At 38.3% G+C, this 17,077-nt stretch overlaps 2 protein-coding genes across 2 annotated transcripts; both read right to left on the minus strand.

The window, feature by feature from the left end:
* LOC130736318 (uncharacterized) lies at positions 1-435 on the minus strand. The gene has a single exon (XM_057588157.1). The coding sequence runs from the start codon at positions 433-435 to the stop codon at positions 1-3; it is 435 nt and encodes a 144-aa protein (XP_057444140.1).
* Positions 436-5,646: 5,211 nt separating this feature from the next.
* LOC130736319 (uncharacterized) lies at positions 5,647-7,128 on the minus strand. The gene is made up of 4 exons (XM_057588158.1): positions 6,794-7,128; positions 6,406-6,682; positions 6,201-6,327; positions 5,647-6,113 (listed from the first exon to the last, which is right to left on the minus strand). The coding sequence occupies exons 1-4, from the start codon at positions 7,126-7,128 to the stop codon at positions 5,647-5,649; spliced, it is 1,206 nt and encodes a 401-aa protein (XP_057444141.1).
* Between the last annotated feature and the right edge of the window lie 9,949 nt (positions 7,129-17,077).

Raw genomic sequence — 17,077 nt, forward strand, 5'->3', positions numbered from 1 at the left:
CTAGCCCCTCCATGATTGTTGTTTCCAAGGGGTCCTTAATAGATATCCTAACAAACCATTTCTAGCTTCCTCATCTGCTCGGTGTTTCAAAGAGTCAAAGATATTGAAGAGGACCTCCTCTTCACCCACTTTCAATGTTAGAGTTCCCTTAGCCACTTTAATCTCAGCCTCACCTGTGGCTAAGAATGGTCTCCCCAGTATGAGAGGAACTTTAGAGTCCTCTTCCATGTCTAAAATGACAAAATCCACTGGGAAGACAAACTTATCCACCTTAACCCCAACATCTTCAATGATCCCGTAAGGAGTTTTTAAGGACCTATCCGCCATTTGCAAAGAAATCATAGTTGGGGTAACCTCACCTAAGTTCAACCTTTTAGACATACTAAGCGGTATCAAGTTGATACTCCCTCCTAAATCACACAAGGCTTCTACCATACTTAACCCCTCTATCTCCACCGGAATAGTAAAAGGTTGGCGCCTAGGCGCCAATTCCCAGCGCCTAGGCGCCAATTCCAGGAGGCTCAGAAAAAACAACTAGCGCCTAGGCGCCAATTCCCAGCGCCTAGGCGCTTAAGCTCGCTGGAAAAGACTTTTTAGCTTCTTGTAACTCCTCTTTCAAGCCTCTTTAAGTCCTCCTTCAATTTCATGCTTCTTGGCCTTCTTTCACCTTCAGTTTCTGATCTGCAAACTTAACCAACAAGCCAAGGAAAATTCCAGAAGCTCAAAGAGCTTATTAGCACAAGAGATTCTTCAATTAACACAATAAAACCATGCAAGTCCTAAACTTACTTAAAATGCAAGAAAACTCCCTATAAAACTACAAAATTACCAAAATGAAGTAAAGACTCAAAGAAAGATAAAAATGCATGAGAATGCATGAAACACTACATGAGACTCAACAAAAAGACTCAAAACAAAGAAAGAAATGACCCTAAAAACACAACTAAACAAGGGTCACCATTAGTCTATATGCTCGTGCAATGCAATGCCACACAGGCACATCAAATAATCCGGATATAAACGCCATTTCCATATGAGGTAGGCGGGACAACACTTTATCGGTACGATACCCACTCCAGTATCGACCTCTGACTAGTGAATGCCACTTAGTTGATACCCACGCCAGTATCAACATAGTTGATACCCACTCCAGTATCAACATGGTTGATAACCTCTCCATTATCAACATCTGAAGGTACGACCCCTCCATCGTCCTCAGAAGACAGGCATGGCCACTCCACCGTCCTGACAAAATTTATGCATGCATGATATGAATCATGGTTAGCCAAACAAACGGTTGCACTCCACTACAAGAGACCGAACTTTACACTACGACAGGTCACTCCACTCCAAGTAACCGTGTCGTCAAGTCTCGTCTTTCTTTTCTCAAAAATCATCAAATAAAGTCCCCATTGAAATTCTCTTTTCTAAAAATGGATTAATTGAAGTTCTGTGGAAAATGTCTTCTCATTCTTTGAAAGTACAAGTAAACTTTCTTTCAATTTACAAAATATATGTACACTTTGGTTATTTATATTAGACGAAGTTTATACGTAAAACATGAATAGATTTGTTCTTTTTTGAAAACTTTGGTAGGTTTAAATAAAAGTTCCCACCCTGTGTAACACTTTTTGAGAAAACCTCTCAATCAAAAACCTCAGTAGATCAAAAGCATCGTTAGAATTTCCTCTAACCGACACTCAGAAAAAACCCTTCGGTTACAAAAACGATATGCCGCCAACAGACAATCAAATTCACAATACAAGTAAAGATATCATCACAACAAAACATTATATCAAATAGTAAGCATCAAAGCGCTCTCACAACAATCATATAGCATATATTCAATAATATAAATAGCCGAAGCGAAGTGCCCTCACCTTAGCCACTTCCTTTCTAAGTTGCGACTTCGATCCAATCACGTCATCGCTCCTCGTATCGACTCGCTTTCCTTTCATTCTTTAGCTCCAACATGAACACATTCTTGCACTTCGTATCAAATCCCAAGTTTTGGAATTTTCCGGTGAGAAGTCACCGGAGAAGATGAAGTTCACGGCGGTCCTTGCGCGGTGAAGGTAATCGGAAAACATAGGAGAGGAAGGGCTCGCGGCTGTCACTTCCTACTTCCCGTTGTGGTGCTCAAACCCATGCTCATGGAGCTTATAAAACAGGCTAGAGAATAAGAAAGCAAGGATTGTTTGTGAAGAAAATGAGAGAGGGCCAGCAGAGAACGAAGAGGAAGAAAGAAGTGAAGTTTGATGATGGTGGTGATGCTCACGGCCTAAAATTATTTTTGTGGACAAGGATATGTATTTTCCCTTCTCAACACTTCAACTAATGGTAAAATTGATATCATAAAGTCATGGCATTCCTCGCCTTTTATATGCTTCCAGAGCTTAAAAAAAATAGAAATTAATGATGAAGAATTCCAAGCAGCGGATGTCTACAAGGGAAAGAGGGTTCGTGAGCTGTTTGATAATTTTACACGTGTAAGAGAAAGGAAGGCTGAGATGTTGTGTTGTCAAGAGAATAGAGGAATGAATCAGCATTTAAATTCAAGTGTCATGCTTAAAGAAATTTGAGAACATGGTCCTCTGCCACGCGAAGCATAGATTAAAGAATTGAAGTTATATGATATACTAGTGGTATTGAGAGTGAATATTTACATATGAGATAATTTTGGTAGTGTAGGATTTAACTCATAGAGTTAAGAGAAAAATATAAGGAAGATAAATTATTTTCCTAAAAATTATTAGAAACTCTATGATATAATTTAAGATCACTTTGAGAAAGTTTAAGTGATCGAGTGTAGTAGTGTTAACAAAGTGTTATTATTCCCTTACATATATATATATTAGTTTTAAATTACACACCTTATATATTTTCTTTACTTTAGTCACGTGACTTACGTGACTCTCTTTCTTTCTTTTAGGGGAGAAAATAATAATTATACAAAATACAATTATTTCTATATAAACATTCAAGATATAATAAACACGTCAACTTAAGCTTAATAGCGCTTATCGCCATTAAACCAATAAATAACTAGTTAATTAATCGCATAAATTATCTGGGTCTTACAAAGTCATACGAATTATGTTAGTTCTAATGCCTACATGCTTCTACCAAGATGGATAGATCAAAAGCCTCACAAGGCTAGACAACCACGTTGTCAAGTAATTCAAAACACCTCGAAAGGTGGGACAACGGTGGGACAATTACCACCATGTTTCCACTTCAAATCAAAACCCTAATGCTCAAGTTAGCCAACAACAAATTTCGTGACCCATGGTCACATATATCAACAAGGGATGTCGTTTTTTCCAAATTTTCATTCAACAATTCGACAATTTTTTAAATTTGACATCTTAACATGTATCCAACAAATTTTATGTCATAGGCATACATAAATCAATCAATACAATAGCATAGCATGCAAACAACAACAAACGCCTCAACACCTTCATCTCATATACATGCAAAAAGTAAAAACAGGCAGACTCACGCACTAACAAAAAGACTACCCTTATCTTCAAAGATTACAGTGCATATGCCAAAACAACTAGACAAAAGAAACATAATCATGATTAATAAGGGTTTTTGACAAGCTATTATCCCCTCCCTTTTAACCCTAACCCACAGCCATAAAGGAAGAGAAGGATAATTTTCTTTTCGTTTTCGAAATCGCTTTTAAACTCTAACCCTAGTAGACCAAAAAGAGTTCTTTTTATTTGAAAAATAATTAAAAAAAAAATTCTATTGATCTCTGAATAAGAAGAAAAGAAAAGTTTTATCTTCCCAAGTCTCTTTTAGCAAAAATTTAGAAAGAAAGTGTACACAAAGAAAACTACCCAAAAGAAAGGTTTTAGCCCAATGATCTAACCTTGAAGAATTAGGGGATGGAATAAGTGCTATCAACTACCAAGGGAAAGGAAGAGGTTCGGCCAAAAGAGAGAAAAATCACTTGAGTGTGATGCTCTCAAGTGTATTTTTTTTCAAGTGAGGGAGGCAGCTTCAGGGTTTGTGACTTTTTTTCACACACTAAAGGTCCTATTTATAAGAAAACTCTTAAACGAAACCCTAGGCCTCCTAAATTTCGGCCAAGCCCACTCTAAGAGGAGTAAATATTCTGAATTCACCCCCTTTTGCTTCTTCCATAAGTCATGGTTCAATAGTTTTCCCTTATTCTAATTTTTCGATAAAATCTCAACAGATTTCTTTTCGGGAAATTCCTAAATTAACTATTTAAATTTCCATCATATTAAAACTGATCAATAATAAATGTAATGATATTCCTCCTAATTTAGAATCCTCTCTAAAAATTTGAAATCAAAATAGCTTAATTTCCTTAATTAACAAGCAATTCTAGGTTTAATTAATTAATTCATATAAAAAATACAAAAATTTCGAAATTAAATATTTAATTACTTCGAAAATATTTATAATCATCCTCAGATACTTTTCCGATGTATCAAAAAAAAAAATCATCCTCAGATGATTTTCTAATATTTTTACAACCCATCTTTTAATTTTTCAACAAACATCTTCAAGATACAGTTTCTACATTACCTATTTTAACATTTAGTTAAAATAAATACATATACGTCAAGGATTTATTTATTTGAATTAAAAATAATTATTTTAAGTCATATGAGACCTAATATCAATTTATTTAAATTTTATATCCACCTTTTCAATTTTTAAAAGATTTGATTTAGATTTATAGAAAAACCCCTAAACAAATCCCAAAATAAATCTTCTAACTCACTTTTCTCTCTCCTAGTCATCAATCTCGAGAATGGTAAAATAAATAGAGTTATTTCAGTTTTATTTTTTTATTTTTATGACTTATATTTTTATTTTAATAATTTTCCTAAGCCTATTTCTATTTAATATTCATTTCTGCTGCTTAATGACAACCGTTTAACTTCAAAACAAATTTCTATGCTACACAACAATAATTCAACCTAAATTAATAATAATAATAGTGATAACAACAATGACCTCGTAAGGAATTTCTCACATTCCCATGCACACCATGCAATTCAATTATTTCGTCATTTCTAACAAACAGTCAATCATTCAACAAAGACAATTAGTGGCAGCATAGTCAAAACAGACAACAGTCAAAGTCAACAATCCACATATTATTATTATTATGATAAAATATAATTATTTAATAAATTTAGGGTCTTACACTTACCAGTACCAACAATCTTACCCTTCTCGTTGCCACCAAAACTAACTTCACCTCCAGGTCTAAGTTTAGGTCTTGAAACATACGTACTTTTCAACCGTCATGTGTCGCGAGCATCCCTTGTCTAGATACCATGATTGGTATTTCAGTTGAGCTATCAAGGATATCTGCAACATATATAATATTTTCCTTAGGTACCCACTTTCTGGGTACTTTCTTGTTAGTTACTCCAGAAGTTCTGACAACTTTGGGTCTTTCAACAGGATAATACAAGGGAACTTGTGCATGATATCTTGACACAGAGAATGTTCCTTTCTTAATGGGTAAGGCAACTTCAGAAGGTAATGGTTCAGGTATAATGGTTCTAGAAGGAACAAAGTGTTAATAAAGAGCTTTAGGTTTAGGCACAGGAGACTCATTTCAACTGGGTCTAGAATAGCCAATACCACTCATTCCATTAAACTTCTATCTACGCTTTTAGATAGGAACCTCTGAAAAGATTTTTCATATTTGGTTTCATTTTTATCATCAGAAGTACTAGATGCAATAACTTCTTCTAACTTAGAAATTTGATTTTTAAGAACAGAGTAAGAATTAACTAAGGAGAAATTGTTTTCATTTAATTCTGAAATGGTTTTCTCATTCTTAGCAGATACCTCAAAAGTGGCAAGAAAATCCTTTTTCAACTTTTTATGCTTAGTCAGAAGAGAATCATGTTTCCTCATAATTTCAGCTAAGGCAGATTTAAGATCAGACAATGAAGAAGATGCGAATACCTCATTTTCGTCTTTAGAGTCTGAATCAGCTTCTGATGTTGGATCCACATCTGATTCAGCTTTTGACTCTGCTTCCTTGTATTTTACACTGGCCATGAGTCCATCAACAACTTCACCATCAGAGTCCACTTCTTTTGAGTCTGAATCATCAAGAGTTACCATGAGACCTTTCCTAGCCTTGAAGTGCTTCTTAGGCTTCTTGTCTTTCTTCAGCTCAGGACAATCACTCTTGTAATGTCCTGGCTCCTTGCATTCAGAGCATGTAACCTCTCTTGATGATGACTTGCGTTGACCAGATGAAGACTTTTGTTTTCCTTTGGCTTTTGATGATCCTTTGTACTTGCTCTGCCTTTGCTTCCAAAGGTGATTGATTCTTTTTGAAATCAATGAGAACTCATCTTCATCAGAATCTTCAGAGGATTCTTCTAAAACTTGTTCAGCTTGAAGCGCCTTGGCCTTCTCAAATTTTGACTTCGGAGCTATGGATTTCTGCTTCTTCTGGATCACATGATCAGCACGATCTATCTCATGGCTCTTCAGAATGCTGATAAGTTCTTCCAAACTCATCTTGTTGATATCTCTGGACAACTTCAAAGACGTCACCAAGGGCATCCACTTCTCAGGAAGGCCTGTGAGAATCCTCTTTACATGGTAAGGAGTGGTGTAGCCTTTGTCAAGAACTCTAATCCCAACAATGATCATCTGGAATCTGAAAAACATAACACCTAATGATTCATCAGGTTCCATCATGAAGACTTCATACTTTTTTATTAGAGACAACGCCTTTGTCTCCTTGACTTCCTCATTTCCTTCATGAGACATCTTCAAAGAATCAAAGATAGCATTTGCATAATCACGATCAGTGATCTTCTCATATTCATCATATGAGATAACACTCAGCAAGATAGTTCTTGCTCTGTGATGATCCTTGTACATTTTCTTTTGAAGATCAGTCATCTTATCTCTTTGAATATTCACTCCAGCTTCATCAACTGGACATGTATAGCCATCAACAATATGATCCCAAAGATCAGCGTCAAAGCCAAGAAAGAAACTTTCGATTCTATCTTTCCAGTAATCAAACTTTTCTCCATCGAAGATAGGTGGTTTAGCATTGTAGTAAGCTTTTTGAGCATCGTTGGTGGTGGTCGCCATTTGAGTTTTTCACACCGGTCCGGATCTCTGAACAATGTTAAGGGTGGTAATCAGAACTTACGCTCTGATACCAATTGAAGGTATGAAAAACACTAGAAAGGGGGGTTTGAATAGGGTTTTTGAAGTTTTAAAGCTTTCTCTCAAAGATTTTGACAATCTTTTCGGTATAAAGAATATAAGGTGCAAGAGATGAATGATAGGGAAAATCACACAATGATTTTATCCTAGTTCACTTGATGAATCTCTCAAGCTAATCAAGTCCACCCGTTAAGGTGATTTCTTCCTTCTTAGAATGAAGGCAATGCACTATTCAAAGATTGTTACAACTGCACTAGCACACCTTGCTCAGTGACTAACAACCTATGAACTAGAAACACTAAGACAACCTTGTCTTAGTCTTCTCAAGAATACTGACCTCACTGGTCTCTCAAGGAAATACAAACAAGGTTTGTAAAGGGTTTGGTTTAGAAAGAAATGCTTCTGAAATAAGCAAAGGTAAACACCATAAGAACAATGAAGAAATATTGCTAAGGTATTTGCTCGTAGATTTTCACTTGTGTTGCACAATAGTTTCTTAGCCAATTTCTTCTGTCTTCAGCCTTTAAATACTTAAAGGTTTAGGGTTTGTAACCATTGAAAGAATCCATCCGTTGGAGGGAAATTCTGGAATTTCCAGAACCTGCTAAGGCTGAACCTCGTAGGTAAGGCAATCAGAATAGTACACTTACTTTTGTACTATTGACAATGACATTGCCTTAACCTAGTTGACTCTTGATCTTTGGCGACGCTTCATGTTGGAACTTCTGAAGCTATGTGATCAGAGTCAGAAGGAAGCTTGGATCCTCTAACCATCAGAACTTCTCCTTCTGGACCGTTCATTCTGAACTTCTGGTCTTCAGAACTTGAAGTGCTTTGGTCTTGGAAGCCAGCTTACTCTTGGACTTCAGAGTCTTCAAGTCTTCAGCTTCTGGACCGTTCCTCAGAACATCTGGTCTTCAGAGCTTCAGTGCTTGAATCTTTCAGAGTCCACATTAGAGCTTTAATCTTCATATTATCTGAAGTGTTTGCTACCGTTCAGAAGAACGTAGTGATTGCAGAAGTGTTACAATGGTTACTCTTTGGTCTTTAACTTCTGATGAGTTTGGCCTTTGAATCAAAGTCAAAGCCTGTTTGTCACACACTTAAGAGACAAACGTTAGAGTACCCTAATTGTTCATACACAATAATAAATTTGTTATCATCAAAACATAGAGTTGTACCACCTGACCAAATCTTGGTCTTACAGGTTCTAGAATCAAAATGCCCCAATTAAAAAACCCTAAAACTCAAAATTGTGCTTTCTCCAAATTCACTCCATACAACTCAAATTAAAGTTCATATAAGTGATATACGTGAAGACACTTAGCATGTATCAAGCTCTAACAAAATTAGAAACCTACAAAGTTGCTAACTTTGGGTATTTTTAACTTTTTCATGCATTAACTATCAAACCACATAGATCAAAGACATAGATAAGTATTTTGATCGTAGAGATATACTCCCTAGCCTATCAACTCAAAGCTTGGGATGAAAAAGAGGATGGAGATGCAGAAGATGATCATGATCCAAGACTCTTAAAGCAATCCACTCCCAAGCTAGCAAGAATCAACTCTAAACTATCAAGAATCAAGCAAGAAAATCAGATTTTTCTTCCTCCTTCCCTTTCTCTCTCAAACCCAGGGCCTTGTTGTGTTTATTGTGAGTTGTCTTGGTATTTTGGTCCACTCATTTAAGCTAATTATCCCTCTATAAAAGGTTGATACCTGCCCCGAATTCACATAAGTGAGAAAATATTTTAGAAGCAACCTGCTCCAAAATGTGACGGTGAACTGATTAAGGAAGTCTTCTCCGGATGAGAAAACTTCCTTCGCGGAAAAAATTCCTTGGGGAAAAAGAATCAATACAACGCAGATGGAAACTCTGGAAGAGTGTCGAACACTTTTATTCATGGCCTGGAAATTCCCTAAAGTCTCTACGAAGGTTAAATAATTCTCCTTCAGGGTTCTAGGAAGCAAACCCTATCGATATTACAGTCGAAAGTTCCAGAATTACGCACACATCCCCACAAACACGACCCTAATGTGTGTTACTCCCGCTCCGATTTAGAATCGAGGCTTAACTAGTGTTCTAAAAATGGGGAATCACTTTTCGAATACTCTGAATTGTAGTCATGTATGAATATGCTCGCATAAACTGCGATTTCGGCATTCCACCGATATTTTCAAGATCTGGCCATTAAAGTTGATATCGGAAAAAGTAACACAAGAAAGGGAGGTTTGAATTGTGTTCAGTTAAAACTAGAGTTTTTCAACGATTATAAGTTTATGGAAATATGTTCGCAATCGTTTGGTGCGGCGGATATAAAAAGTAAGAGTGTAGGTCGAAAGTTCCAGAATTACGCACACATCCCCACAAACAATACCCTGACATGTCTTACTCCCGCTCCGATTTAGAATCGAGGCTTAACTAGTTTTCTAGAAATGAGGAATCACTTTTCGAATACTCTGAATTGTAGTCATGTATGAATATGCTCGCATAAACTGCGATTTCGGCATTCCACCGATATTTTCCAGAACTGGCCGTTAAAGTTGATATCGAAAAAAATAACACAAGAAAGGGGGGTTTGAATTGTGTTCAGTTAAAACTAGAGTTTTTCAACGATTATAAGTTTATGGAAATATTTTCGCAATCGTTAGGTGCAGCGGATATAAAAAGTAAGAGTGTAGACGATAAGCACACAACAATATATTCTGGTTCACTCGCATATGATGGGGCTATGTCCAGTCCTTGGCTTAACCAAGATTTCCACTAGCAAGTATCAAGGACTGCTCCCACAATAAGTATTAGACATGACTTTTCTCAACAAGTATTAGATAGGACTTCTCTCAACAAGTATTCGACAGGACTTCTCCCAACAAGTATTCCATAGGACTCATTTCATCAAGTATTCTACAGGACTTCTCCTAACAAGTATTAGACAGGAATTCTCCTAGTTCAAGTATTGTTCAGGACTTCTCCTAAGATCGTTTGGCTCTATAGGATTCTTTTCTCAAAAGATGGATTATAGAAATTATAAAGCTCGGAAACTACAAAGTGTTTGAGAATTTAACTCTAGGGTATACTTTGTGTTCTTGATCTAGAGAGAGTGGGATATTGAGATTTGACTCTTAGGAATATCTCTCTTTGAAGCAGACGATGTCTAAAGGTTTTGAATCTTAAGCTTTTCTTTTGATATTGCTTCTTTCTTGCTTGAAGAAGAATTTTTTTGACTTCGATGAAAATTCTAGCTCAGTTTCTTATCTTCTGAAAATCTTCAAGTCCTCCTTTTATACTGCAGAAGCTTCCAGGGTTTGTTGAGAGCCGTTGGAGCGTGTTGAGCCTCTTGAGTACTAGTCGTTGAATCAAACAGTCTTCTTGTCAGGTGCATTAAATGCATTGTTGAAGGTATGAAAAACGATAGAAAGGGGGGGTTTGAATAGCGTTTTAAATCTAAAACTCGACCCACTTGAGATTTAAACAAATCTCTTCAAACACCAAAGATAAAAGTGCTAAGATAAGAGTTAAGGAAAGCACACAAATGATTTTATCCTGGTTCACTTAATAAATCCCTCAAGCTAATTCAGTCCACCCGTTAAGGTGATTTCTTCCTTCTCAGAATGAAGGCAATCCACTAATCAGAGTTTGTTACAACTGCACTTGCTACCTGCAAAGTGACTAACAATACACTGACTTAGCTATCACTAAGATTCACTCTCTTAGTCTTCTCAATGATCCGACCAACCTTGGTCTCCTTAAGGAAAATCAAACAACTGTTTGAAGGTTTGGGTTTACACAGAAATGCTTCTTAGAAAGCTAATAGTAAACACAATTAGTACAATGTGAAGAAAGATTGCTTTGATAGAATATTTGATTTTCACGTGAGCTTCAACAAAGTTTCTTCAAACGACATCTTTCATCTTCAGCCTCTTTATATACTCCAAGGAATTAGGTTTGGAAGTTTGCATGGAATGCTACCGTTGGAGGGCAGATCTGGGTTTTCCAGGTTCTGTTGTGGCTGAATAAGTTAGGTAAGGTCGTCAAGAATGGTACAATTGCTTTTGTACTTTGGATAGTGACATGACCTTTATCCTAGTAGACTTCTGATCAGAGCGATGCTTCATATTGGAACTTGTGAAGCTTGGTGATCAGAGTCAGAAGGAAGCTCTGATCCTCTGACCTTTGTACCTTCTGCTTCTGGACTCAGAGGAGAAGTACTTGGTCTTCAGAGCCAGCTTACTCTTGGACATCAGAATCTTCACTACTCAGCTTCTGGACCTTCAGAGCTTCTGTACCTTCAGAGCTTCTGATCCTTCAGAGCTTCTAGTGAGCTGAATCCATATCAGAGCTTTGTAATCTTCAGATCTTCTGAAGCTTAATCTACTATTCAGATTGAACATAGTAAGTGCGAAAGCGTTGTGGAGGTTACTCTTTGAGCATTGTGCTTCTGAATTATGTGAAATAAGACCAGAGTCATGGCCTGTCATTAGAACACTCAGAAAACAACGTTAGAGTACCATAATTGTTCATACATAATAGTTAACATGTAATCATCAAAACATAGAGTTGTACTACTAGATCAAAACTTGATCTTACAATTGTGTCATTTGCTGAGGCAAAATGCTCTTAAGTGTATATTGTCAGTTGGTTGGTAGCATCAACAACAACGTTCCAGTCCTTTAGTGAAAGAAAGTGGAAACAACAACGTTGTACTTGTTTCCTTGTCCAATGTGATATCACGAGATCTTATGCACTTGACTTTCTCTTTCTACAACGTCTGAGAGCTTTTAATTTGAATATGCGGCTCTTTCTCTTGAAATTAATTCATCCTTTGAGATAGACGATGTAGATCTTCTTTAATCATGGCTTCTCCGACGATCTGTCAGCTTGGAGATGTCTTGCATAGTTTTGGTCCTGAAGCTGTGACTCTTCTTCTTTCTTCGATCATTTTTATCTTCCTTGGTTCAGACGACTTTGCAGATTTTGATTTCTTAGCTTGAGTAGTCTGCATTGTAGCTTTGACCTTTCTTGGACAGTCTTCTATCTTGATTGGTCTTCTCTTCTCTTGTTCAGACGATCTGGCTGATTTGACTTTCTTTGCTTGTATAGTCTGCCTTGAGCGTCTTCATGTGTTGCCTTGCTAGCACCTTCTAGCATAGTCTTGTACTTTATCATCAGAAGATGGGGATGTGCAGCATAGAGGTTATTTCCTTAAATACAGTTTACGTGAAATATTTAACCAATTCACTTATGCTCTTGAAAATTGTTATCATTCAAAATATGATAGACAATGTATTCAGCATTGGAACTTAACAAAAATGTTTTTTTCTACACCCTAGCAACCTTTTCCGGCCATTATTGAAGTGGTCGAGAGAAATAAAAATATTTTGATTTTGTTTTTTTGCAGAGAGACGATTGATCTAGACAAGTTAGGAACCAAGACACTTGATACAATGTAAACAGAGAAATCACACACACAAATAGTAATGGGATACCCCTAGTAGGTGCAACCTCCCTCGTGTATATATAGTATTAGGTTAAGAGTAAAATACAAACTTAAAGAGAATGACCCATAAACTCCACGTTTAACTATATGTCCCTATCATTATTCTCCAAGTAGCAGATGCTACTCCAAGAACGTGAAAAAGAGATGGAAATACCCAGCTAAACAAAACATAGAAATTTCAGACATTCTGAAATATGAATAATTGGACAAGCTTTCAGCTTAAATAAGTTTGAAAAGGGGAGAAGGCATTGTAAAACATATTCTGGACCAGTTTTGGACAAAATATCAATATGTATGAATGTGATTATCCAGCAAGCTATTTTGATTTTATTATGAGTAAAACAGAGGGCGAATGATCTGTACAATTAGAGGAGGAGAATAAAAATGGTGAAGAAACAGTGGAAATACTTAGCTAAACAAAACACAAGAGTTTTGGGCTAAGTTTAGGGATGTTCACTTTTTTTCCTGGACTAACAAATTCGGTCTAAACTGTAAACTCATGATTGTGACTGTCAAGCAAAAACGAGTTTACGAGCAAGTTGATAAGATTCTACTACCTGGACTCAGTCTCGGATGACTCTACAAGTTAAACATGACCTAAGAAGAACTTCAAGACTTCAATATCTGGGAATATTGATCGCTAAACTTGCAATTTACACTACCTTTATTATTATTGGAGTTAATTGTAATTCAGAAATATTTGTTTTTTTTATAGTTTGGTCCCTAGGATCTGATGTTAGTGGACTTAGGTCCTCAGACTGAGTAATAAATACTCAGAGTTAACACATTGTACTTTAGTGCAATTCAATAAAGGTTTCCTTCCCTCTGATCATTATTCTCTCTTGTTCTCATCGTGTTCAGTTCTGGTATCAGAATCAAGAGTGATTCTTGATTCTCGTTCTTTCCTACTGATTGCATTCCAATCCTACAATTGTTTGTGATAATCAATTGCTACTTGGTGATTTCTGAGACTGAAATCCAACAGTGGTATCCAGAGCTTGACGATCCGGCGACCGGCGACGTAAGCCACCACCAGTGCACGGCGATCTACGGCGGAGTGTGAATCAGTCATAACGGAGGTGCTTGCTCCGTTTGAAGCTCCGGTGGAAGTGGACGCCTCTTTCAAGGTGATGGCTGGAACAAACGGTAATTTCCCAGCTTCGTTGCCGGTTCTTGACGGCAAGACTGATTGGGAACGATGGAACACCCAGATGCTCGTGCTTTTCGGATTCCAGGACGTTCTTGAGCTGGTGACTTCTGGGTTGGAGGCTCTACCAGCGGAACCCACGGCGGAGCAGATTGCAGCTAACAAGGAATTGAAGAAGAAAGATATGCGGGCTCTGTTCGTTATCCATCAGTGTGTTAACCCTGCAAATTTTGAGAAAATTGCAGCGGCAAAAACGTCGAAGGAGGCATGGGATATTCTGACCAAGAGTTACGAAGGTGTGGCAAAATTGAAGAAGGTCAAGTTGCAGACTCTCAGAAGACAGTATGAAGCTCTGAAGATGGAGAAATCAGAGACGATTTCTAAGTTTTTCACTCGACTTCAGACCTTGACAAACCAAATGAAGATTTGCTTGTAGAAAAGGTTCTTCGATCTTTGACTACAAGATTTGATCATATAGTCACTACGATAGAGGAGTCTAAGGATCTTGAGACTATGAAGGTGGAGGAGCTTCAAGGTTCATTGGAGGCTCATGAAATGCGGTTAAATCTGCGAGATTCTGAGAGAGAAACTGAGCAGGCACTGTATGTTAAAGGCAGTACTAGCAAGAAGAAATGGGGTAGCAACACCAAGACCTTCAAGGAGAAGAATTGGAAGAACAAGGATTCTGGGCAGTCTTCACATGAGAATGAGGGTGAATCCAAGAAGAAGTGGGATTCCAAGGAAAAGAATCAGGACAAAGATAAGTTCAAGAAAGGGAAAAACAAGCAGAGTGTTCAGTGTAACACCCCGATTTCGGCGGCGTCACTTTAGTAACCAAAAATAAACTTAATGCGGAAAAACGTGAATATTTTTTTTTGTCGATAATATAAACAAGACTGAAATAAATAAACCCAAATGCGAAAGACAACAGAACTAATATACAGTATATATAACAGCCCCCGCTGTACGTAGCAACCTCGTAACGAGTAACCTCCAGTGACGGAAAGAAGAAAAGTGTAACGCCCGTAGGCAATATGTACAGACCAAATATAAAGGTGAAGTGTCCGCAACACCATCCCTCAAAACTGAGAATAAGCTGGCCCATCGGCCTGAAACAAGACCTCCTAAGTCCAACCAACTCTCTGTGATTCCCGTAAAGAAACCACACAAAAAGCTATAGGAGGGAAAACTACCCTGTCCCCAAAGAAACAAATGATGTTCAGAGCTAAGACTCTACTCCTACACTAATCCTATCTCGAGGAGCTCACACCAGCACTAAAACCTACATGCTAGCATGATCGTCGTCTGAATCCGAATCCAGAACGACCAAGTCTACAAACACTATCCGTCCTCCCCTCGCAACCGCAATGCGCTCCGGTGCTGGACTCACGGGCTTTGGGCCCGAACCATGATCATCAATGATAGCAACGGTGGGTGTGCTGGACTCTGATGAATGCGCTCCCACAGGCTCCTCCTCGGAGGGGTCCTCATCATCTGAAGACGACGGTGGCGGTGGTGCTCCCACTCCTGGTCCGCAGTGCACTCCTGGCGGCAAGTTGAAACTGACAGTGCTCCTCCTCAGCACTCCTTCCATCAAGTGTCCTACCCTATCTACCCTATCCTCCATGATCCTCCCCAAGTACGTCGCGCGATGGCTAGCGGGGTCTACCACCCACGCGCCGGGGTCATCCTGTTCTATCATCTCGTATCTAGTCCCCCCCGAAGGGTGGACCATTGTGAACCAGTCCGCTAAAGACATCTGACAAAGGGCGTTGTCCGCCAAAACACACACAGAAGACGCGAGGGTCAACTCCAAAGAATTATGTAAATAATAAACCCAATAGGTACAGATAAGAGATAGCCACTTAGGCTTATAGCTAGAGATAGCATCCTAGGGTTACATATTCCACAATGAACATAACGACAATAATAACAATTAACATGTTCCAAATAGGATTAACAAGTAACAATCACACTCGGCAACTAAATTAGTATGCATGTTGCATGATATGCAAATGACGGTTAACCCAGTTAACCACATGCATTCCGGAAGGGATGGACATCAAACGGATCAGCCCTAACACCAACCACGGTGGGACCATTTCGGCCCGCGTGCCTCTTACACCAACAACAACGGTAGCCAGATCAGCAGTAAACCCGAAGGTCTGCCATTTCGGTCTGCTACTAAGAGTCGTCTACAAACGCTCTTTCGCGGAAATCCGGGTCTTATGACCATTTTGGAATCCACCGAGGTCCGAAGTACGTCTCGTGTTAATACCTCATTAATGTTGCATGAATGCAGGATGATTAGTCAAACAACGTCTCCGACCTCACTCGACACGTCGCCACGTGTTCTAGGTAAATTAAAGTCTCTAAAAGCTTACCCTAAGGTAACAGTCGATTCTGCGACAAAAGACACTTCTTCACAACAACACATAACTCATGATGATCTCCAAATCATCCGACTCATCTCCATCCGATGGTCACAACTGCTCAACGAGAAAAGAGTATCACATACTCGGAAACTACCTGTTTCCCGGACTTATCCCCCGGATAGCCCAACAACACAACTGCTCCCAGAGCACAAGAGTATCAACATACTCCAAACTTATCAATCTCCTCAACACTTGGATCCGACGACACTTCTCGTTTTCGTTTTCCAAAACTAAGATTTGCATCCTAAACTTCCTTTCGATCAACATTTTCTAAAATAACCACGTAGCACTTAGCATATAAGGCATGCATCACACATCCTAGATTACCCACTTAGCACATAGCATGTAATTCACTCTCAAAAACATTCAGTAGATGAATCATCTACATTGTCAGCCGAAGCCTCAGAAAACATTTTTCCAATCAAACACAAACAAGTGCGGAAACAGTAAATCAATGTCGAACGCATCGACCCTAAGCATTAACTAAGGATTCAGTGAGAAGCCCTCACCTGAAGATTCTCCAGGATGGTCCTCTAACACTTCTTCACAAGCAAAGCCTTGCTCCTCGGGAAACTCTTCAAATGAACCTTTAAAGTAAAACCACAGAATTCTATCAAAATCTATCGGAAACTAAGCTATCAATACTCACTAAGGTTACACGAAGTAGTATATACTCCAGGGCACGATAATCTAGCGTGAAAGGACAAGTTTTTGAAAAAGAAATTTTCCTCCTCCCCCCTTAGGGTGCTCGGCCACTTTAGGTAATTAGGTGGGTCGATTTTTCTT

This window comes from Lotus japonicus, chromosome 2, assembly GCF_012489685.1.
Source record: "Lotus japonicus ecotype B-129 chromosome 2, LjGifu_v1.2".
Taxonomy (NCBI): domain Eukaryota; kingdom Viridiplantae; phylum Streptophyta; class Magnoliopsida; order Fabales; family Fabaceae; genus Lotus; species Lotus japonicus.